This window comes from Penicillium riverlandense, assembly GCF_028828495.1.
Source record: "Penicillium riverlandense strain IBT 135883 chromosome Unknown utg000001l_segment0_segment0, whole genome shotgun sequence".
Classification (NCBI taxonomy): domain Eukaryota; kingdom Fungi; phylum Ascomycota; class Eurotiomycetes; order Eurotiales; family Aspergillaceae; genus Penicillium; species Penicillium riverlandense.
In genome coordinates this window covers 2,357,017-2,379,104 of record NW_026643194.1, presented here as the reverse complement: position 1 = coordinate 2,379,104, position 22,088 = coordinate 2,357,017, and the positions used below count along the sequence as shown (strand labels likewise).

Sequence of the window (22,088 nt, the reverse complement as noted above, 5' to 3'; positions counted from 1 at the left end):
AACACCGGGAAAATAACAAACTTATTTACTAGTACATTCCTCGCTTCTATCCGGTGTTGTTCGGCGGCCCTTGCCGTCAAAGGGTTGCAGTTGGCCTTGACTGTTATATCATCTCCTCAGAAGCTTGGAACATTTTGCCCAGCCTAACCTTCCCCGGTCCGGAGTTTTAGATGCCAAAGTCCGATCGCTAGAACAGAGCGGGGAAGCCAAGCAGCTTGAACATAGCTTAGCTGGCGACGACGCTCACATACTCTTGACCTTTGTTTAGGCTTGTTTGTATGTTTCTGCATATACTGCCGGGCAGTATTCTGTTTTTGCTTGTTCGAGTCCCACTATCAACACTATCAAAGTCTTGATCCCGCTAGTTAATGATTTCGGTCTTTACCGTATTGTAATTGGCTGGGGCACTGGGCTTCTTAAGACCCTGTTGGTTGGATATGCACCTACATCATCCAATTGCCATGGCTGAGTCCAAATGTGACCTTAATCAGCCTCCATAATGTGGACTTCCTACCTGGGAACTCGGGACCCATGTCTAGGTCCAATCTGGAAGGGTCCCCCGCGTAGATCGGCTTGTTTTTGTCCGAGTCTAGCGGCAGTATCCGCCACGAATTGAGTGGCCAAGGAGCGGGTGCCCCGCCAAGCAACAAGTCAGTGCACGGCGGGAAGGCACACCAGCAAGCCCAAAAAACAATAGGGGCGTCTTTAGCCCCATTCCCCGCTTCAGCCACAAAATTACAGGTAAGTAACATTACTCCAACTTCCCGACATAGATTCTCCGGCAACGTAAGTACAGGGATGATCCAGAGCGAAGGGGAAATGGTAAACAATCTCGCAATGACAAAAGCCCGAAAGACCGGGACTAAATTAATCTTCCTAAATAAAGCTGTGTAGCCGAAAAAGCTTGTGCTCCAGGATTGTAATCAATCCAGGGGAGAAATGTAACCCCTCGACGATGTAACAATGGGCTCTCTGTCGATCTACAGGAGAAATATCCATAAATAACAAAAAGGATTGCCCCCTACCTCCATCGCCGAGAGATCTTGGTTTTCTTGTCATTCGATCCTCAATTGACTTCGCAGTAGTTAGGCCAAGACTGACGATCAACAATGGTTGGTGTTTCCCACGCTCTGCTGGCCCTGGCTGCTCTACGCCAGGCCAGTGCTGCTGCTACTTCGTCGCGTCACGCATGCAACAAAATCCAGTATGACTTTCCTGCGGGCACGAACAGGAACGATCCCCGCGCCGAGGCTGTCAAGCAGGCGTATGCGCGCGAGTGGAATGAATACTATAAATACGCATACCCCAAGGACGATCTTCTGCCCATCACGCACAATGGCACCGCCGACCTGTTTGGCTGGGGCGCGTCCGCTGTCGACGGCATTGACACGGCCATTGTCATGGGCCTGACGGATATCGTCGAGGAGCAGCTGAAGCACATTGCATCAGTTGACTTCACCAAGTCGGCTGAGATCGTCAACTTCTTCGATGTAAACATCCGGTACCTCGGCGGGTAAGTTTTAGCTTTTGAGATCTTCTAGGCCTGCATGTACTAAATCTCTCTAACTGTAGATTGCTGAGTGCTTATGACTTGCTCAAGAGTGGCATGTTCCCCAACAAGTATGACCCCAAGCTTGTTGACGCCCTGCTGTCCCAAGCCAAGTCTCTGGGGACAGCCATCAGCCCGGTGTTCGACACCGTCACTGGTCTGCCAGCATCTCAACGGAACTTCACGTCCGGTCAGGTCATCCAGAGCACGACCACAGTCAATGGAAAGACGTACAACAGCACCAACACCGCGCAGGCGGGCACCCTGATCCTGGAGTATTACCGTCTTTCGGATCTGACGGGCGACGAATCGTTCCGCAAGAATGTATGGCCCCTCTCTCTAGCGGGTAATCTTCTAAGAATAATGTTAATGCTCAATTTAGGCCCAAAGAGCTGAGGAGTTCCTGATCAAGCCTAACCCGGCACCAACGTACCCCGGTCTCGTGGGCACAGAGCTCGACACGGACACGGGCAACTTCATCACTTTCGACGCGGGCTGGCAGGCCGGTGTTGACAGTTTCATCGAGGTAAGTGCGAAAGTGCCAACGCATTAATATGCCAGACCTGACCGAGGACTATACAGTACCTGATCAAAACCTACGTGTACCAACCGGAGGACAGCCTCACTCCGCAGATGAAAGACTTCTGGGTGACGGCCGCCGAGTCCAGCATCCAGAACATCGCACTGCACCCATACCAGCACCCCGAGCTCACCTTCCTGTCCCAATCGGACACGAACGGTAGCCTCATGTGGACAATGGATGACTACGCCTGCTTCGCGGGTGGCAACCTCCTCCTCGGAGGCAAGTATCTGAACCGGCCTGACTTCTCGGACCTGGGCGTGAAGGTCGCCGACAGCTGCCACCGGTGGTACAACTCGACCCTCACCGGCCTGGGAGGTAGCGGTAAGTAATGTGCCTTTGCTGAATTGATGCCTCTTGACTAATTACGAGTTTTGTAGCGGTTTCCTGGTACAACGCTAGCAATGAGGCCTACGACTCCTCTGCCAACAGCAACCCGCAAGATCGCGCCGCTGCCTCCAAGTACGGCTTCTGGTTCACGGACCCCTCGTACCGCTCGTACCCCGAGCCGCTCGAGAGTATCTTCTACGCCTACCGCACGACGGGCGACACCCGCTTCCAGGACTACAACTGGGAGATCTTTCAGGCGCTGAACACGTCTCGCTCTGCGGCCGTGCCGTACGCGGAGATCACCAATGTGAATGCGCCATATGGTCTGCCGCTGGTCAACTACGTTTCGAGGTAAGAAATCAAACGTCATCAATGATTGTGTGTGTTAGAGGATAAGGACTAACCTTTTTCTCTTCCAGCTTCTACTTCGCCGAGGTCCTCAAGTACCTCTACCTGTCATTCGCCGAGCCAGATGTCGTCAGCCTCGACCAGTGGGTGTTCAACACTGAGTGCCACCCCATGAGGATCCAGAGCAAGTGTGCCTATGCTCACCATGGTCACTAAGTGCCCAGCAGGGTGACATGTACAGAGAGATGTACAGAAGCCAGCCGTGTTGTCTGGGGATGTCGTGTATAGCTAGGCTGTCCTAGCTAGCTATGGCCTACTCTCGTTTAGCAGCTCACTAGACTCTGTTTCTTATGTGCCAGAATTGCGTTGCTACAACTCCTCGTCGTAATCATAGATGGATATATAGGAACTGATGACAGCTAAAACAACAATAGTAGAAAGTATGTGTGAAAAATTATCGGTCTCCTCTTTCCCTGCCACCCAAATCAATAGTCACTCAGATACAGCTTCTTCCCCACAAACCGCCTCTTGGACGGTTTGTCACCTCGCTGTTCGCGCTCAGCATCGAGGCCCTTGAGGGCATGAAGGAGCATGCCGGCATCAAAGAAACCATCTAATCAGTCAAGTTAGTTCCGAATCTATGTCCCAGTGTCCAGGAGAGCAAAGTAAAACACTTACATCCTCCCATGCCATCATCATCATCCATCTCCCCACTATCAGTAGTAGCAGTCGGAGTCTCAGACACGCCCCTATCACCGCGCACAACCCGGCCGCGACGACGCATATCATTCTGCAAACGCTCAGCCTGCGCCTCGGTCTCCCTCGCACGGCTCGTCCGCGCGCTCGCGGCCGTGCGGTTCGTGGCACGCAGCAACTTCCTGATCTCAAAGAGGTACGACTCGAGCGTCTGCATCAAACGTGCAGTTTGGCGGTGCTTTGACGAAGCGCAGAACGAGATCGACTCGTCTTTGATAATATATCCGATCCCGAACCCATCGCCGGACGTGGGGCCGAACCCGAAATGGCGCAGGCAGGGATTCCCGCAGTTGGAGGTCGACAGGACCGTGTTGTTGATCTTGTCCCATCCCGGATCTGCGAAAAGAGCTGGTGTCGGTGCGGTGGCGGCCCGGAGACCACGGAGGCTGCCGCTTCCTGGAGAAGAGGATAAATCATCGCCTGATCCCTCGGAGAGCTTGGGTGACTCGGGCCCATCGCTTGGGCTGGAGTACCCGCCCGTCGAGCTGGTCTCTTGGTACATCCCCTCCTCAAAGGACCGTTGCCACAGGCAGTACAGTGCGTACAAGTGGCGGTCCTGGCCTTGGGCCTTGGAGCATTCCTTAGTCATGGCAGTGTGCCTTTTTGTTGCGGTGCGAAGTGCGTCCACCTTCTGCTCGGCTGGATTCTCGCCCCAGAACGTCTTGACAAAATTCACACACTCAGGCGTCACCGTGCGGACGGCCTCTGTGCGACCATGTAAAAAGACCTTGGTCATGGCCGGCTCGTACGTGTTCTCTACACGGCCGTACAGACCGTAGTAGGCGGCCTGGAAGGCCATCTGCACGAATGCATCAGGCGAGAAGCCCATGGAGGTGATGAAGTTCTTCCCGTAGCCTTCAAAATCCAACACCTGGAATTCATGCTGGTACAGCAGGTCAGACAGGTGTGACTCGGCGAAACGCAGGGCGATATTCAGCTCGGGCGTCATGTCCCACTCGAGTTTGCGGGGCGTGGTGCTGACATTTCCAAAACTCCGTGGATCGCGCTTGGTCGGGTCAGGGCTGGTCGTTGCCCAGAGACTTGGGGCCTGGCCGTTGATGGTTTTGGCGAACCGGAGAATGGTATCAGTGTAAACATCGCTAGCAAAGCGCAGCACGGTATGTCCGTCCACGCCCGTATGCTCAAAGTTGATTCCAGCGCTGCCGTTCTTGCACACGATAATCTGTAGCTTGTCGTACCAGCGGTTGGTGCAAGTGCCAACCTGCACCCCCTTGATCACTTCGCTACTGCCGCAGAGCATATTAGCGCAAAGTTCAGATGTGGTGGTTGGTTCCGTGTCGTCCAGACACAAAGCAAAGAGGGCTGTGTCGACAATGTTCAAACACTCGGCGTTGTTCGATGCCGGGTCCTTGGTCATGATATCCCGCAGTCCAGACCACACTTTTCGATTTTCCGTACTGAGTACACCTAGAGCGCCCTTGGCTGCATCCTGAAGCGAAGTCTGGTTGGCGTCATCGATAATGACCTGCAGGTTGAGCGCGATGTCCTTTTCACTCATTATGTGATCGCTATTGTCGTCTAAGACGTCAAACCAGTAGAACTGGCCCCGGCAGAGAACCACGACATGCTTGGCCAAAGGATCCTGGCTGATAACGCAGCCATTATCAGTGGGCACCCGTGCTGTGCCGAAGAGTCGCGAATACTGGTACATGCACAGAGGAGTTCCACGGACGGTGTCCGGGGGCAATTCTTCCCGTCGAACAGCCCGGACAAATGACAGGGCAGAAATCACCAAAGAAGCAGCCCGAGTCACTTGGTGGCTCCGGGCAGGAGTAGGGTCATCTTCCAACAGGAAGAAAGGGTTGAGATTCAAGACCACGGCTGTTCCAATGTCAGCTTCTCTCTCATTTTATTTCGGTTATAAGACAGGGACTTACGGTTATCATAATTCAAATAAGAATCATACCCTAGCCGAATATTAGCAATTTGTTTCCGGATTCGTGTTCATCCCAACTCACAAAACTGCTCGATGTAACTCGTCTTCGAAGAGGCATAGGTCTTCAGCTTCTCTTGCAAGATGGGTCCATCTGTCTTCAGAAATTCCCGAATAGCAGCCTTACTCTCCTCATGTTCACGAGGCGTCTGCAGGGCCTCCAAAGACTCCAGGTGCCTGCGGCACGTATCCTCCAGGTCCGGAATAGGCAGTTTTGGCAATGAGTCCTGATTAGCAAAAGTAATGCCCTGCTTCTTGGGGGTGTGCTCTTTCGCCACTTCGGACGAGGGCATGTCAGTCGACACATTGGGCCTCACGACCGTGTGGCCGTGCGCTCCTGGCCCCGGTTGTGGATTGTGGGCATCCATGGCATTCCCCAGGGGGGTTGGTGTTGTGAAAAATCGCACTGCCGTGGAGGAATAGGACATGCTGTTAGTTTTCTTTCTTTCTTTTTTTTTTCTTTTTTTTATTATTGCTTCAAGAGTAACGACTGGCGAGGAAGGTTGGAAGAGACAGAAGACGCAGGGCGGTGCGGTAGAAGTAGTGGCAGTCTTGTAAGTAGTATGGTGGCATTGAGGCTACCTCACATGGCGGGATGCGGATTTGGTTTTCAGAGATGGGGGGAAAGAATCATGCTGGTATGGTAACGGGGGTAGGATAGGGAGAGGTTGCATGTATATAAACAAAATGACAAGAAAATGCAATGACACCTCCCAGCGGGGCAAGGTGGGAAGGGAGCAGCGAAACGAAACCCCAGGGCGAAGGGAAAAAAAGACACCGGATCAAAGGACTTACAGCGGGAACAGCCGAGATAAGAGTGGCCTAGTAGTAAAATTGCTGTGCGGCGATCGGGTGTCCGAAGTGATTGGTAGTGCCGGAGAAACGGATGAGCTTGGCGCGGCTGGATGGTTGGCCGTCAGCGGGTATGATTTCGGGAACTCAGCAGGGTATCTTCGGGTGCTCCAGCCGATGAGATCTTCCTCTGTAGATGGCGAACGACTATCTAATATGACGCGAAGGCAGAAAGGACTTACGCGAGCCTAAGCTGTTGAACCCTGCATGGGCCCGTGTCCGGCGTGGGTAGGGTGGGATGGACGGACCGGGCTAGCTAGGCCGGGTTGGTTTCGCGCAAGAGTTGCTCAAGTTGGTCTCAGTGTCGGATATTTCCAAGGGGGTTCAACAAGTAAGATTGGTCCGAAGAAAGAGATAGGATAATAACAACAGTAGACGTGGTCGAAACAAATGGAGTTCGTCTTGAACCGTTCTGTTGTTCGCGATGACGTTTTCGGGCGAAGGGAGAATGAATCCTGGGTGCACGTGATATGTTAATTTTGTGGGGAGAGCTACAACCGTTGTATGTATTTTAGGTTATCGAAGTAGTGTAGAGAACAACTTCATGTCATACGTAGTACATAACGCTCGGAAATATAAAGACACCGCAGATTGTATCCACAGGAAGACCGTCAACATCGGCTGCCGGTGAGACAAGAAGTCAAAAAGTATTCACAACTGAAACAAATCACATCCACATGCCCGACTCGGTTGGAGGACCACGGGTAGCATACATACACAGAGGGCTGCGAGGCCAGGCGCGCGTGAGATGCAAAGAAATCCAATGCCCATCCGACTCCCTCCCGAAACAACCGCGAGGGACGACAGGCCGGAGATCTGAGAAGAAGACATGAAAGGCAGAAGTAAAACATGGTCAAAAAAAGAAGGAAAAACGAATGGTGGCATGTCACGAAACAAGCTGAGAGGAGGTATCAGGGGCTGAGGTGAACATTTCCCCCCAAGGCCAGAGGGGTCACGTCAAAGCCACGGACACTTCGCCTCGCCTTCTTCCAGGACGACTAGCCAAAAGGGGGAAGAAGACCTCGTTTATTGGGCAACGAAAATCTTGTCGCCGACGGGCCTGAGGACGTTCTTGTTGTATTCGCCCGCGTAGTTGCCAGGCGGGGAGTAGTTGCAGACGGTGAAGGGAAGGGGATCGCTGGAATCGACGTTGCCCAAGCTGTTGCACATAACGGTAGAGCATCCGACCTTCTTGGTATCCTTCCATACGATCTGGCTGAAGTGGCCCCAGCTGTCGAAGTTGGACATGGAGGGGCTGGCTTCGCCGTACAGGTCGGAAAAGTATTCCATCTCGTCGTTGTACATCAGGTTGGTGATCATCTGGCCAACCTGGTCCGCCTTGACACCGTATCCAATGTTCTGACCATAAGCAAAACCGCCAATGGAACTGAAGACAAGAACGTTAGTTACGACTCTCTTTTTCCAACAGACAAGAAGATCCTTACGTGTCGTGCTCGTAGACGCAGCGAGCGGCCAGAGTGTGGGCGGTTTGCTCGAGCTTATCATCCCAAGAAACAGAGGGGGCAGAGTGGTTGCTGCGGTGGATGTTGTGGTTGTACAGAACGTCAGCTTGGTACGAGTTAGTGGTCGGGGCAGGGGTGTCAGCCGTGGTGGTGGTGGTGGTCGACATGGTCGTCGGAGCGGAGGCGGTTTCGGTGATAGTAGTGGGCTCGGGAGCAGGCGCCTCCTCGGTGGTGGTCGGCGCCGGGGCAGGCTTGTGCTTGTGGTGGTGCGCGTGGTGCGCCGGCTTCTCATCCTTGGTGATGTCCGGGTTGGTGTTGGCCGTGGCACCAGAATCGTTATCCGAGCCACTTCCTCCACCGAGCAGAGCTCCCAGCAGGCCACCAGAGCCGGAGTCGACCTGGGCATTGTGCACCTTGGGGGTGTCGGTCGACACCTCGGGAACGGCGGTGGTCTTCTTGGTCAGGGTCGACTCCTGGTCGGCCTGGACCGGAGCCACAGTCTGAGCTGGGGCGAGAGCCTCGGTGACGGTCTTGGTGACGATCACGGTGGTCCAATCGGTCACGTAGACCCGCTTGTCAAGCTCGGTCGCACAAGCGCCGGCAGCCAGGGCGGCGGTCAGGAGAATCGCGGAGCGCATGGTTGGAATCGCAGATCAACTGGAATCGGGATTGAGGTAGCGGTGCTAACTTCCCCAGGAAGTGAAGTCGAAGCAAAAGAGTGGATTCGACGAGTGGTTGTGGTGATCAACAAAGCAGATCGACTGCTGTTGAAACGAGTGTTGTTTATGTACTTGGGAAGGGGGTGGGACGCTTTTGTATGGACAAAGGAGTGACAGGCCCGAAAACACCTTCTTTCTCTCAAACGAGGGAAGAAAGAAAAGGCGCCGTGGGCGGGAAGTGAGAGTCAAGCGTGTGGAGAGAGAAAGAGAAGAAGAAGAAGAGGATGAGGTGGTGGTGGTAGAAAGGGGAAAAGGCCCAGTGGGGCCGTGCGAAGGCCAGGCTAAGAGAGTTAGGGCCGAGTTGATGGGGAGTGATTGGGATTGATTGCGAGTGGAGATGCGGGAGATGAGTGGCTTCAAGATGATTATTATTGATTTGGGGCGGTTATTGAAAGGGCTGGCGAAAAGAAGACGCCGTACTATCTATACTGTTGTCCTCCAACCTCGCCATCACAACATGCCACTGCCCGCCACGGCCTGGAGTGGTGCGATACATTCTACATTCCAACGCGTCTCGCACCACTCCCCACTGGACTCCTCCGAAGAGGCTGGAACATATTGGAGACTCTTTGGCTCTGGACTATGGCTGAAATGTGAACTGGCCCCGTTCCGAGTCTGCACCAGCCAAAGGAGCACGATGACGATATGTCTGGGCCGCCCCCTGGGTGGATCTTCAATCCACTAGTGCCCTGGCCCGCTCCGGGGGAGACTTGCTTTGCCGCGCGTCCTGGGTCGGAGAGTATGTATTGTTTCGGACTTGAGCTGCCGGGAGCAGATCGAGATCTAGGAGGAGGCGGGTTAGATGGTAAATAAATAAACACGATACCCCAAGGCATTCTATCCGAAGAGAAAACCTCGTCCCACGCATCCTGTTGTTCCCCTGGTTTCAGGAGTGGTCCTAGCGTTCCAATCCATTTGCCCCCCTGAGGAAAAAGGAAATTGCCCACTGCAACGGCGTGGGCGCTAAGAAACTTGGCTTCGCACTGGGCCCATATTATTTGGATCCGTGGCTTGCCGTGGCTGATCTGAGATAGATTAACCCGATCATGGCTGTTTCAGCCCTCGGGCACTGGGCAATCATTTGTGGTGATTAAGGGAGCTCTAGTCAAACAAATATGACTACAAGAATGCTCTCGCTTGGCTCTCACTTCTACGATGAGTGTGCACCTTGGGTGCTCAGGGAAGAAAATCCTGCCTCTGGGATAGAGTTCGGCCGGCCCAGGAACCATCCATGGCCGCCGATCATGATTCAGGCCAACACAACGGGACCAACTTATAGAGAGATGTGCTAGGGCGGAGTACAATACACCAATCAGAACATTTAGGTACACAGTGATCTAGTTCGTGGTAAACCACTGACACCCCCCTTTCCTCTTGCAGCATGGTGCTTTTCGTGTCTCCATGATCCTCGCAACCGCGTTGTAGTAATAGACAATCAGAACACAGCAGAAATCATCCTCTAAAGATCAACACTTTTGCACTTTCCACTCTCACACACAAGCATGTAGTTCTTAGGCGGCTCGGCCGCCTTGAGCTCCTTGAACAGCGGATTACGCGATTTCAACCAGAAGCTCTGGTTCCCCACAAAGTCCTTCAAGTGCGACGGCCGCACATCCACGAGCGAAGTCGTCGTCCGGGATGGCGACAACGCGTGCCCAGCTTCGGCACGCACACGCTGAATGATCAGATCGCGTGCCGACGTGGGCTCGTCGGCGCGACTGAGCAGACCTTCCTCGCGCCCGGGCAACGAGGAGACATCGGCGGTGCAGAACACGCCCGTCACGGTGCGAGTGCCAATCTGGAGTCCCACGATGACATCCAACATGCCCACAAACAGGAACGGGTGCTGCATGATCTCCACGGAGAATGAATTGCAGGTCTCTCGTGCCAGGGTGCGGTAGCCGTCTTCCTCGACTAGCGCGGCCAGACGCAGCAAATTGCGCGCGATAACACCATTAACGGACGGCGTGGCTGACTCGGTGCCGGTCTTCAGACGGAGTAGCGGACCAGGCATGCCGGGGGTCGACATCGACGAGGTGGTGTAGTACCCAGCAGTCTTAGAACCCGTCTGGGCAATGAAGTATTCATTCAGATACTCTGTAAAATCAGAATTGTCAGCAAATGCTCACGGCTGAGAAAACGCAAGTCCTTACTTTGTAGGCGTTCAGCGAACTGGAGGTAGCTGTCATCAAAGGTGGCTTCGTACATGTCCAGCAGTCCACTAGTGAGGTACGCATAATCATCCGCGAAAGCAGGGGTGTCTCCACGGCTACCATCCCGATAGATACGCCACAGTTGTCCAGTGGCCTTCTCGAACAGGTTGTCTTTGATGAAGCTGATCGCTTTCGCGGCGGCTTCTCTGCACTGCACCGCCTTGGAGCTCTCGATCTCCTCGAACAGCACACTGCACTTAGCCAGCGCACCGATCGCCAGGCCATTCCAGGCCACAATGATCTTGTCGTCCAGGTCTGGCCGCACTCGCGTCTTCTCGCGGTAGTCGCGGAGTTTCTGCTTCCCGGTCTTGATGACCTTCACCACCTCATCTTCACTGAGTCCAAACTCTTTGGCGAGCTTGCTGGGGGTAGCACGAACGGACAACACATTCTGGTTCATAAACTCGTCATGAGGGTCGTACTCTGGTGCCACATTCCCATCTGCCAAGACACCCCAGTGCCGGGCGCACACTCCGGCGTCTCGCTGGCCCAGCACCTGGATGAGCTCCTTTTGGGTCCAGACGTAGAAAGCACCCTCTCGCTTTTCCGTGTCGTTGGGGCTAGGGAAACTGTCTGCATCTTCCGACGAGAAGAATCCTCCCGTGGGCGACTGCATGGGAGCAGTCGTCAAGTAGGTGGCCAAGTCATAGACGGCACCCAATAGTTCGGGTTCATGCGTTAGCCGGAAAGCATCAACGTAGACATCCAGCAACTGTGCTTGGTCGTACAACATCTTCTCAAAGTGAGGTACGCTCCAGTCAGGGGTCACACTATAGCGAGCAAACCCATGGCCGATATGATCCCGAATTCCGCCTCGAGCCATATTGACTAGGGTCGTGACCGCCATTGCAGTGGCCTTTTCGCACTCGTCCTGTCCCACAATATCGGTCACCTGGCTGGGGTAGGCACCGAGTCGCAGAAGAAAGCTCAGGTTGGCTGGTGTAGGGAACTTTGGTGCCCTGCCAAATCCCCCGTTGATGGAGTCGTATCGAGACACGAAATGTTGATACCCTTCTTCCAACAGCTCAATGTCCAGGTCCTCATCACCATCCCGGTCCGCATGTTGCGAGTGTGTTCCTTCCTCGGCAAACTCCCGCAACTGCTTCGTGATGTCTTTGGCACTTTCCAGACAGCGCTCCTGTTGTGTTTGCCACACATCGCGCAGTTTCTCCAAGATCTCGACGAACCCAATGGTATCCGGTCCTGTGTGGGTCGACGAATTAGGGCCGGGCCAGTAGGTGCCGCCAAAGACTGGCTCCAGGTCTGGGGTGAGAAAGACATTCAAAGGCCAGCCGCCGGATCCAGTGGTGGCCTGGACATAGTTCATGTAGACATCGTCGATATCTGGTCGCTCTTCCCGGTCGATCTTGATCGGAACGAACGACTCATTGAGAATTGCAGCCACCTCAGGTGACATGAAAGACTCCTTCTCCATGACATGGCACCCTACATCACATTAGACACTAAGATAGGGTAGGAGGGGCAAGTGCGGGACGCACAGTGACATGCTGAATATCCGATGCTCAAAAACACCAACCGGTTGTGCTTCTTTGCCAGGGAGATGGACTCTGCATCCCAGAGCTGCCATGCTACCGGATTATTCATGTGGCCCCGGACCTGACGTCGGGTTAATCTCACTTGATAAGCATCTATGGTGGGGGAGGGTCATCTCACATAGGGCGATCTAGACTGCTGGAGACGGTTAATCATCTTCGGTCCCCGGTCAGCCAGACTGTCGTGCGACTGCACATGCGCGTCCGACGCTGCCATCCTGACAGGCGGGGTGATGTTGCTAGTAATCAGGAACAGGCGATGCTGAAGAGATACGGGGAATCACGGGATGAATCGTATAAGAATAATAGGTTAGCCTCGCAGGGATCGACTCAAGGGAACCACTGAGAAGGGGCCGGACAAGGAGCGATGGAGCATTCACAGAGACAAGTTCAGGCGATCGGCCCTGTCGTCATTGACACGCCATGGTCACGTGTTGGCGGGGATCGGGTTCGATCTGGGGATGCTACATGACTAAGTATACAAGATCTAACTATCTACTCGTCCATCAGCTCGGCTAGCTCGCGCTCCTCTTCTTCGGTCAGCATCGGCCCGTCATTCGACTCCTCCTCTGTTTCGGTCGGGCCGTTCTTGACCAACTCCACGGCCCGTTGCAGTTCATCCGCGCGAAGTGACCATTGACGGATGGTCGCATCAATGCCAACACTGACTACCGTCGACCCTACCAGGACCAGCCCGGTGACTTCCTCAAAATGCCCGGAGAACGTATGATGCAGCTCCCCCGTCTAGAATTGTCAGCATAGACCCTTCAAGAGGGAAAAAGTAGAACATACAGATCGGTTCCACACGCGAACCTCTTCGTCCCGGCATGCAGTGACCACCCAGCCGCCCTGTTCGTAGACAACAACGTCGCGTACAAAGTCTGGATGTTCCAGAGTCAAGTTGGCTTGCCATCCGTTCTCCCGAACGAGGCATTTGGCGGTTTTATCCGCCGACGCCGTCCAGAGGTCTCCGTCGCTATCGAAGAAGAGCTTGTAGACGCTGGTGTCGTGGGGCAGCAATGGTTCGGTAGAATGATCGCCGCCAAAGATATTGAATTGCCGGATCTCTCGATCACTACCAGCACTGAACACCGTCGCTTTCGAGTCCTCGGCTTCCGGGTCAAGGATCAAGTCCTGAATGCCACGGGCGTGACCCTTGAAGGTCTCCAGTCGCTCGCCATTTGCAATGTTAAACACGAGCACTTGGGCATCAGCTGCCCCCGTGATGAGAAAGTCTTCCCCACGCAGTCGTGCGGCGATAACGGATTTGACGAAATCCGTATGTCCTGCGTATTGGCGCCCGGGTTTCCCTGAAGCTATCTCCCAGCTCCAAACGGTCTTGTCCCAGCACCCGGCAAATAGTTGCTTGCGGTCTGGGCTCAGACAGACACTGGTGAGGGGGGCCACGGGGCCTGTAAATAGAGCAGTCGGCTCTCCTGTCTGTAGAGACACTTAGATAGTGTGCTATTTCCCGCTCACGAAATGCGCTCACCTCGATATTGACTCTTCTTACTGCGCCGCTGCTCAGTGCCACATAGACGGAGCCCTGGTTCACCGGATCGGCGCACACGGCCAGGATCTTGCTCTTGAGTTTGATGGGGTTCCCATTGCTGTTCTGGGACTTGGCCTGTTTTCGCTCCTGCTCGTCCAGGGAAGCACTGTCATGGTCAGACTGGGTCTCTAAAAGCTAGAAGTCGCATTCTCACGAAGTCTGGAAGAAATGATCGCGGTTGGTTGAGGTCGTCATGGCGTTAGTCACCATCGCACACGCACCACCAGTCGCGACAAAAAGGGAACTGCTCTCGGAGCTCCTGCAGTCCGCCGTAGTCCGAATCCACCAAAAGCCACGCAGATTTTCACTTCTTCCCTTCTTCCCCCTTCTCTTCTCATCCTCTGCCCCCAACCTCCTCCTCCATCCTGACTTCTCCTTCTTCTCCAATTCGATTTATTCTCTTCTTTCCCTCTCTCCTCTAGTTTCCTCTCCCTCACACCTCGCGCGTCTCGCGCAACACTCCGTCAGGATGGATATGAACCATTTAATAGGGTCAGTCATCTGCACCTGCTGGTCGGTAGGGTTTGTGCGGCTCGGCAGGAGTTAACACCTGGCAGTCAGCGTTTCAACCTGATCTCCAAGAGCGACATTCGGTAAGTCCTCCAGACTGTCATAGTCGGTTCCCTTGCTCATTGCCTGTCAGATATGTCGGCACCCTCCATGAAATCAACCCGGAAGCCTCCACGATAGCCCTTGAGAATGTCATGTCCTATGGCACAGAAGGCCGGCGGGGGAATCCCGCCGATGAGGTTGCCCCATCCAGCAGTGTCTACGAGTACATCGTCTTTCGGGGTAGCGATGTGAAGGACATCAGCGTCGCTGGGGAGGAAAAACCAGAACCCGCGAAGCCAGAGCAACCTCAGGTCCCAAATGACCCTGCCATCCTAGGAGTAAGTGAACCTTACATCCTTTGCTTTCAGTCTTCCCCGTCTCCGCCGTAGACACTTCGTCGCGGTCGGCCAATTGATCAAATGATGAAATATTTTCGGATGTAAACTCACAGACCTGTTCTGAATGCGCAAAATCCGTGTTGATATTTTCCGTTGCCTTCCTTCTGATCTGATCAATCTCCTTTCACATTGCTTCCATTTCGTTTCGTCTTGTCGGCTTCCTTACTGACTGGAGTCGAACAGAGCATGCCGCGACCTGGACCGGGACCCGGCCCTGAGCCGGGATCTGCCCCCCAGGCTATCCCTCAGTCCCAACCTCCTCCGCAACAGGCTCAGGGCGCTCGCCAGCCTCCTCAGGGCTTCCCTCAACAGCCGCAATTCCCGCCAGGCTACTACCCACCATACGGCCAACGGTTTGGGCCACCTCCTCCCTTTCCTCCTGGACCTGGTTTCCCCAACATGCCCTATGGCGCTCCGCCAGGCTGGTATCCTCCTCCAGGCCACCCATTCCCTCAGGGCCCTGGCCAGTTCCCTCCTCAAATGCCAATTGGGCCTCCTGGTGCTGCACCTCCGCCCAAACCTACCTCTGAACTCCCTGTTGGGGATAAGCCTTCAAGCCGAAATGCTACACCCGCCGCACAAAATGCTCCTACTCCTCCCGTTGAGTCCAAGCCAACGGTAGCGGAAGCTATGCAAAGTTCAGTGCCTCCTTCTGTTGCGGCTGCCGCTCAGAGGGGTGGGCGGGCTGTGCCGGCTATCCCGATTGCTGCTCCTGCTAAGCCTGCCGCACCCGTTGCTGGCCCTCCTGCTACGGATGCTACAGCTGCTGCTACGGCCGCCGTTGCCGCAGCGATGGCCAAGTTACCGCAGCCCGGTGCGCAGAAGGCCGACGTTGAGACCGTTACACGGAAGATGAACGAGATGCGGCCGTACGATAACAACCGTGCGCCTCGAGGTGGACGCGGTGGGCGTGGGGCTGCTCGCACGCAGCAGCAGCAGCACAAGAAGATGGAACTCCCTCAGTCGGATTACGACTTTGAGACGGCGAATGCCAAATTCAACAAGCAGGATTTGGTCAAGGAAGCCATTGCCACTGGATCTCCGGCGGCCGAGGCGGAAGCTCATGCCCCTCCCACTAGCGAGGACCAAGTTGATGATACCAACGGCACCCACGGTGCCTACAACCGGACCACCTCATTCTTCGATAACATCTCGAGTGAGGCTCGGGACCGCGAAGAGAATGTGAGCACCCGGTTCGGCGGCCGCGAGTGGCGCGCTGAAGAGGAGAAACGGAACATGGATACCTTCGGCCAAGGCAGTGTCGACGGGTACCGTGGTCGTGGTCGTGGACGCGGACGAGGCTATGGCCGCGGCCGCGGCGGCTACGGTCGTGGATACGGTCAAGGCTATGGGCGAGGCCGGGGTGGAATGCGCGGGGGCCGTGCTCCATCGGCGCAGTCGACGGGCGTTCCGTCACAGAACTGAACTGTTTCTTCATTTGTTCCCGCGTTGCGCGTTTAGCGATTGTTACTCTGCTTTCTGGGTGGCCAGACCCATGACCGAAACGAATAACTCATGGTTGACATCTTTCTTTTCTCGAGTCTTTTTGGCGCAATCGGAACCGGGGGAACCGGGCATTCTGGGAGGGCAATACGGTGACATTGCGGTAGGCAATTACGGTGATTTGATTTTTGCGATATCTTTTTTTTTTTTTTCAATGTTTTCTGCTCCAGCTGTCGGTCATGTCTTTACCTCCTCTTGAGGACAATCGAGTCAGTGAAGGACAGACACAGCAGGCTTGATTGATTGACAAGGGCGAGTCATCAGATTGGTGTTTTGTATGTACCATAGGAGGCACTTGCCCTTGATAAACAAAAAAACAAAAGGGGGCCACATTCGGTCTCTCTACACCACCTTCACCTTCCGTAACTACACTACGTCAAGTGGAGCACAGCCGTGCGGAGAAGCACCTCTCCACATCCACAGACCTCGGGATGTACTACGAAGACAAACCCTCGGCAGTGAGTCGTCACTCTCCACATAATTTATAAAATCGTGGTACTGCCGACTAAACACTCCGCGTGTCCCGCCAGTAGAGTTTACGACACTCCCTTCTCCACTTGATCCATTCTATATAAGAAAACAGGATATTCGGCAATGTCCGTTACATCCCCATCTACCAGACTCTCCGCACTCGCAAACCACGTCCAAAATTCACCGGAAATGTCCTCCGCCAACGCCCAGAACCCGGCCCAGCTCCCCTGGGACCCCAACTGCTCGCGCTTCCCAGTGAGGAAGGACCTTCCTCGTCTCCCTGGTGCACCGGAAGGTGCGGCGTGGGTGTGGGGGAAAGCTGATCAGGTATTTATGCATTGCCCTGACAAATGGATATGAAATGGGATGAGATATTAACGAGGTGTCTCTATAGATTGGACGGCTGAATCTCCTCACACCGCAGCGTGTCAAGGCGTCTGCGGCGGAGATCTTGACGGGGGAGATGGTGAGACTTGAGTACGTGGTACCCTTTTTCTCTTTCTGCAGGGAATGAGGACTGCAAGGTAGGCGCTAACACACGACACAGTCTCCCACTCACAGTCCCCGAGAAGCCCGCGTTCAACCGCGAGACGTTCCAGCATAGTATCAAGACGCTTGTGCCGGACGTCGCATACGACGATATCTACTCGATGAACACGCAAAGCGGTACGCAGTGGGATGGTTTCAGGCATGTAAGTCTGACCTAGGTACTTTAGGAACCTACTAGGTACCTAAGATATCATATAAGGCATCATATGTTTAGAACCATACTAACCCTAATATCAACGGTAACTATCAGTTCTCACACATCCCCACAAAGACATTCTACAACGGGGTTAGTACTCCCAAGCAACCCGTCTACCTACCAGAAACAAAAAAAAACAAGACTAAAAACACAAAATAAACAGGCAAAAAGCAGCGACATAGTCGGTCCCACCAGCAACGACCGCTGCAGCATCCACCACTGGGCTCTCCACGGGATCGCCGGCCGCGGCATCCTCCTCGACTACTGGGGCTACGCAAACGCACACAACAAGGCGTACGACCCGTACAGCTCACACGCAATAACTCTTCCCGAACTACGCGCCTGCGCAAGCTGGCAAGGCCTCGACCTGCGGCCCGCCAGCGAAGGCGGGTCCATCCGCGTCGGCGACATACTGCTCGTGCGGTCCGGGTTCGTGGCGCGGTATGACCAGCTCAGTCCGGTAGAGCGGTACGCGGCTGCGACGCGCGCGCACGACGATCTGTGCTTTGCGGGCGTGGCGCGCGGAGAGGACACCAAGGATTTTCTGCACAATTCGTACTTCGCGGCTGTTGCTGGGGACTCGCCCACTTTCGAGGTGTGGCCTGTGAGAGAGGGGGAGGATTATCTGCATCAGAATCTTCTGGCGCTGTGGGGGTGTCCGATTGGCGAGATGTGGGATCTTGAGAGGCTTGCTGAGTTGTGTAGGAAGAGGGGCAAGTGGACTTTCTTTTTGACGAGTGCGCCTGCTAATATGCCTGGTATGTCTCCCTGTCTCTCCCTCTCTATCTCTCTCTCTCTGTGTGTGTGGCCTTGGGTTGATTGGCGTGCTAACTAACGGCTTTCGCTATTAGGTGGTGTGGGGTCGCATGCTAATGCTACTGCTATTCTTTAGTGGTGTGCAGTAGATGTGTGGTGTGGATTTGGCAGTTGGTTGGGTAGGTGCTTTTGGGAGGATGTAGTCAATTTTGGTTGCAGTTAGGGCTGTTGTTCACAGCCATCTCTATTTCCAGTCTGATCCAGTTTTGAAACCGTATTCTGTGTCAAATTCCAACTATCACTTTTCAACAGTAAAGAGTTTGGAGTTCTTGTCACTTTATGGCTGTGCTAAGGCATTGCAAGAAGAAAATAAAACGTCGAGACCTGGTTGTGCGACAGCCCTAACTTACATCTCTTACGGACTGTTCAAACCACACCCAGTATGATAAACTATCAACTCCCGTCAAAATGCAACATCGTATTCAAGCCAGAGCTACCCAGATAATAAGCATCATTAATAATACACAGGACAGGGTATAATCAACAAGTCATCATATCGTAATCGCAACTCCCAAAACAGGCCATTCATTCCCTCCACCCGAGTCAATTCAATTCCACATGCATCTCCACACACACACACACTCTCTCTCTCTCTCTCTCTCCATCCATCTATCTCAAACATACAATCTGCTTCCAACAACATCAATAAAAATCAAAAGATATCCTCCGGCCATGGATAATCGTCCGTCTGCCAAGGCGCAGGCGCCTTCCGATTCCTGACAGACTCAGTCTGCTGCTCGAGAGCCGCCGCCATCGATCTCGACCCCCGTTTCGGCGACTTGGTCGGCGACTTATTCACCTTCGCAGCATTGGGGAGAAGTTCCTTCGGAAGAGGCGGGACGGGCGGGATGTCTTCATGCATGTATGTGCGACTGCTCCGATTCGGGCTCCGCTTTGAAGGCGAGGAGGATGGTGAGGGTGATGAGCGCCGCGGACTGCGGTCCGGGTTAAGTTGGCTGTCTGGCTGGAGGTAGAAGGCGCGGTTTTGGGATGGTGATGCTGGGGATGGGGAGGGCCAGGCTTCTGAAGGGGCGTCTGAGTCCGGGATTGTTGAGTCGTTGTTATTGGCGGGGCTATTGGTATTGGCGGTTTTCTTGGTAGGGGAGGAAGGCACCGCATGGATAGTGGCTCGAGCTGGAGATCTGCTTGGCGGGGGAGATCTCGTGGAGGACTTGGATTTGGAGTTTGGTGAGCGGTTTTTGAGGGCGGCGGAGTGGGGAGTAGCTGATCTTCTTCGGGTTTGATATGGCGACATTTTGTGCGTGGCAGCTGCAGCAGCATCAGGGTCATCTTCGTTCGCGGTGCGTTTGCGCTCCACCGATCCGGGACTATCGCCAGCCTCGAATTTCTGCCACTTCGCTTGACGAGGTGGCGGACTCAGCATGAACCCGTAGTCGGCTAGGAGTTCTTGTTGTTCTTTGAGCGCGTCGTCATCGTCGTCGATGCTCTCCGTCGCACGGGGCTGAGCAGACTTCCCACTACCGAGAGATTCAGGAACTGGTGACTTCCTTTTGCGGGAGGAAGAGGAAGAGCTGTCCTTACCCATAGACGACGGCCGGGAGGGCTCTTTGGACCGCCGTTTCGGGGACTTAATCGCCGCCACTGGAGCGGCGTTTTGTTGGGCCAGTCGTGATTCTTCTTCCTGGGACACATTTGCACCGACAGAAGGTTTATCAGGAGAAGACTCGGATTCGGCGGCTTGTTGATCAAGGAGTCTTTCGGACGGTAGGGTTGGGAGAGCACCAGGGACGAATTTGCGCGGATAACTTTCGGGATCCATTTCCATGCACATTGTCTTTGGCTGCGGCTGCGGCTCCGGCTGTAGCTGTGGCTGCGACGGTGGTTGTGGCTGCGACTGCGACTGCGACTGTATCTGTGCGTGTGTCTGTGTCTGGGACGGCAACGCAGGAGCAGATGTCCGATCCTCATTGCCCGTCAGCTCGCGAAGCTCGCGTCTCGCACGATCCAGCTTGTCTTCCAGGTTGTTAACTTTCTTGAGCAGCTTCGCCTGGCGTGAAAGCTCCTTTTTCGATCTTTGTCTCCGAATCCCATGGCCCTCCGAATCCTCAGAAATTTGATCTGGATTGTGTTCCGATACCACGGCAGTCGACGGCGCCTCGTGAGTCTTCATGAATGGAATCTTGGCCTTGCGTAGGTCCTGGAAAGAAGACCGTTTAGAGGAGGCCCCGGAGTCTCGCCGCGGCATTATTGCAGTGCTGCGGTCTCCTCCATGCTCCGTCGAATAGCGACCCGAACCCTCAACAGCCGCCGCATCGCCCCCACAGTTGACATTCTCCTTGATAGACTCCCAGGTCTGGTCCGCCATGTTTGAATCAACATGCTGGCTCTGGATGTAAGCGCCTTTGTTGGTACCCTTGTAGCCGGTCTTCTTGAGCTCCGCATATGCCTGCTCGGCCTGGCTCAGCGCATCCGTCTGCGGCTGCGCCTGCGCCTTGTTCGATTCCGGGGAAGTCGTCTTGCCCCAACCGCCGAAGGGGTTGAATGCCGCTGCAATAGCCTTGCCGAACCGAAAGATCCCAGACTGCCGCTGCGAGCCAGTTGGCTTGCCCTCGCGCGTAAAGACGCTAGGCGGTTTCTCACTGATGCTGTCGCTCATACTAGCTTCGATGAACCGCGAGCGCCGACCACTCCAGTGCCGTGGGCTGGACGATGTCCCTACTCCTCCTCCTCCTCCACCACCACCATGGTGTCTATTGCGAAGAGACGCCAACGACCCTCGGGGTGACGCGCGAGGCGAAGCCCGTGGCGAGGATTTCATGCCGGCAGAACTGCCAACAAGACTCGCATAGCCTGCTCGGGCACCGCGACGCTCCAACGATCCGTAGTCCGCGCTTTCCTCGGGCAGCGGCCAGTCATTTGAGCGGCGGCGTTTGACCGACTTGGCAGTAGGAGACCTGTAGTCGTCCTGACCTGCTTCTTCGGCGTCATCAAACTGGCCAGAGACATCCGAGCTCCAGTCTGGGTAGACATCTTCGTCGTCGCTAGAGCGCTGGTGCTTGCGCGATGTGCGCTGGTGCTGTGGCTGCTTGGTGGCGGGTTGCTGGTCGACCTCCATTGCGACGGGGTCGTGGGATCTCTGTGAAGCACATAGCGAGAAGGAGTTAGCGGCGCTCCTCTGTTTTTAATTCTTATTGTTTCATTCATGCCCGTGCCAGGGAGGCGCATACAGGTCCCCTGGATGGTTCGGGTCAAGGAGAGAATTTACCTTGGTACCCGCCGTCATGTCGGCTGCTATCCCTGCCTGTCTGATCCCGGTATCCCCACGCCCTTGTCTCGGATGATCGATTGGGAGGTACGTGGTGGGTGAGACACCACGAGCGATGGAAATAATCAGAGGGAATTCATAGATCACTGAAGATCAGAGAGTGAGCGGGTGGATGTTGGCAGCGGTTGAGGATGCGACAACAATGGGTTTGTTTACATACTCGGCCCGTGTTTTGGTTGGTCCGGGTCTGCACCACCACCCCGGGGCGATCCTGCAGGCCTTCGATTTCCAGAATGTAGGCACTTGTTTCAGCTGCTCGGAATGACTATGGCATTGACGGGCTCCTACATTCATGGCGATAGCCCTACATGTGCAGCAAGAAATGGATTTCCAAATGATCAATTCCAAAAATAATGCGCTAGATATCAGGTATCAAGGAGATGCCCCAACGCCAGGATAAAAACAGGATAGATTAAGCAACGGGGTAGGCCAAGGGGCACGCGCCCAT

General features: G+C 54.6%; 8 protein-coding genes across 8 annotated transcripts; 3 read left to right on the top strand and 5 right to left on the bottom strand.

Annotated features, from left to right (window-relative positions):
* Positions 1-1,109: 1,109 nt before the first annotated feature.
* On the top strand, positions 1,110-3,023 carry N7474_000969 (glycoside hydrolase family 47 protein; the record flags this gene model as incomplete). Its single annotated transcript, XM_057192384.1, has 6 exons — positions 1,110-1,513; positions 1,573-1,873; positions 1,932-2,075; positions 2,132-2,453; positions 2,510-2,810; positions 2,879-3,023. The coding sequence occupies 6 exons, from the start codon at positions 1,110-1,112 to the stop codon at positions 3,021-3,023; spliced, it is 1,617 nt and encodes a 538-aa protein (XP_057057337.1).
* Positions 3,024-3,292: 269 nt separating this feature from the next.
* N7474_000968 (choline/carnitine O-acyltransferase) lies at positions 3,293-5,945 on the bottom strand (the record flags this gene model as incomplete). Its single annotated transcript, XM_057192383.1, has 4 exons — positions 3,293-3,420; positions 3,486-5,405; positions 5,462-5,491; positions 5,543-5,945. The coding sequence occupies 4 exons, from the start codon at positions 5,943-5,945 to the stop codon at positions 3,293-3,295; spliced, it is 2,481 nt and encodes an 826-aa protein (XP_057057336.1).
* Positions 5,946-7,395: 1,450 nt separating this feature from the next.
* Positions 7,396-8,470, bottom strand: N7474_000967 (CAP domain-containing protein; the record flags this gene model as incomplete). The annotated part of the gene is made up of 2 exons (XM_057192382.1): positions 7,396-7,756; positions 7,815-8,470. 2 exons carry the CDS (start codon positions 8,468-8,470, stop codon positions 7,396-7,398), a joined length of 1,017 nt encoding a protein of 338 aa, XP_057057335.1.
* A 1,540-nt stretch (positions 8,471-10,010) lies between these two features.
* Positions 10,011-12,369, bottom strand: N7474_000966 (thioredoxin domain-containing protein; the record flags this gene model as incomplete). Its single annotated transcript, XM_057192381.1, has 3 exons — positions 10,011-10,648; positions 10,705-12,210; positions 12,270-12,369. 3 exons carry the CDS (start codon positions 12,367-12,369, stop codon positions 10,011-10,013), a joined length of 2,244 nt encoding a protein of 747 aa, XP_057057334.1.
* A 443-nt stretch (positions 12,370-12,812) lies between these two features.
* On the bottom strand, positions 12,813-14,064 carry N7474_000965 (WD40 repeat domain-containing protein; the record flags this gene model as incomplete). The annotated part of the gene is made up of 4 exons (XM_057192380.1): positions 12,813-13,061; positions 13,110-13,757; positions 13,831-13,975; positions 14,024-14,064. The coding sequence occupies 4 exons, from the start codon at positions 14,062-14,064 to the stop codon at positions 12,813-12,815; spliced, it is 1,083 nt and encodes a 360-aa protein (XP_057057333.1).
* Positions 14,065-14,338: 274 nt separating this feature from the next.
* Positions 14,339-16,244, top strand: N7474_000964 (uncharacterized protein; the record flags this gene model as incomplete). Its single annotated transcript, XM_057192379.1, has 4 exons — positions 14,339-14,361; positions 14,427-14,462; positions 14,513-14,759; positions 15,003-16,244. The coding sequence occupies 4 exons, from the start codon at positions 14,339-14,341 to the stop codon at positions 16,242-16,244; spliced, it is 1,548 nt and encodes a 515-aa protein (XP_057057332.1).
* Positions 16,245-16,916: 672 nt separating this feature from the next.
* N7474_000963 (uncharacterized protein) lies at positions 16,917-18,430 on the top strand (the record flags this gene model as incomplete). The annotated part of the gene is made up of 5 exons (XM_057192378.1): positions 16,917-17,120; positions 17,188-17,270; positions 17,341-17,485; positions 17,702-18,296; positions 18,390-18,430. The coding sequence occupies 5 exons, from the start codon at positions 16,917-16,919 to the stop codon at positions 18,428-18,430; spliced, it is 1,068 nt and encodes a 355-aa protein (XP_057057331.1).
* A 576-nt stretch (positions 18,431-19,006) lies between these two features.
* N7474_000962 (putative nuclear RNA binding protein) lies at positions 19,007-21,430 on the bottom strand (the record flags this gene model as incomplete). The annotated part of the gene is made up of 1 exon (XM_057192377.1): positions 19,007-21,430. The coding sequence occupies one exon, from the start codon at positions 21,428-21,430 to the stop codon at positions 19,007-19,009; it is 2,424 nt and encodes an 807-aa protein (XP_057057330.1).
* Between the last annotated feature and the right edge of the window lie 658 nt (positions 21,431-22,088).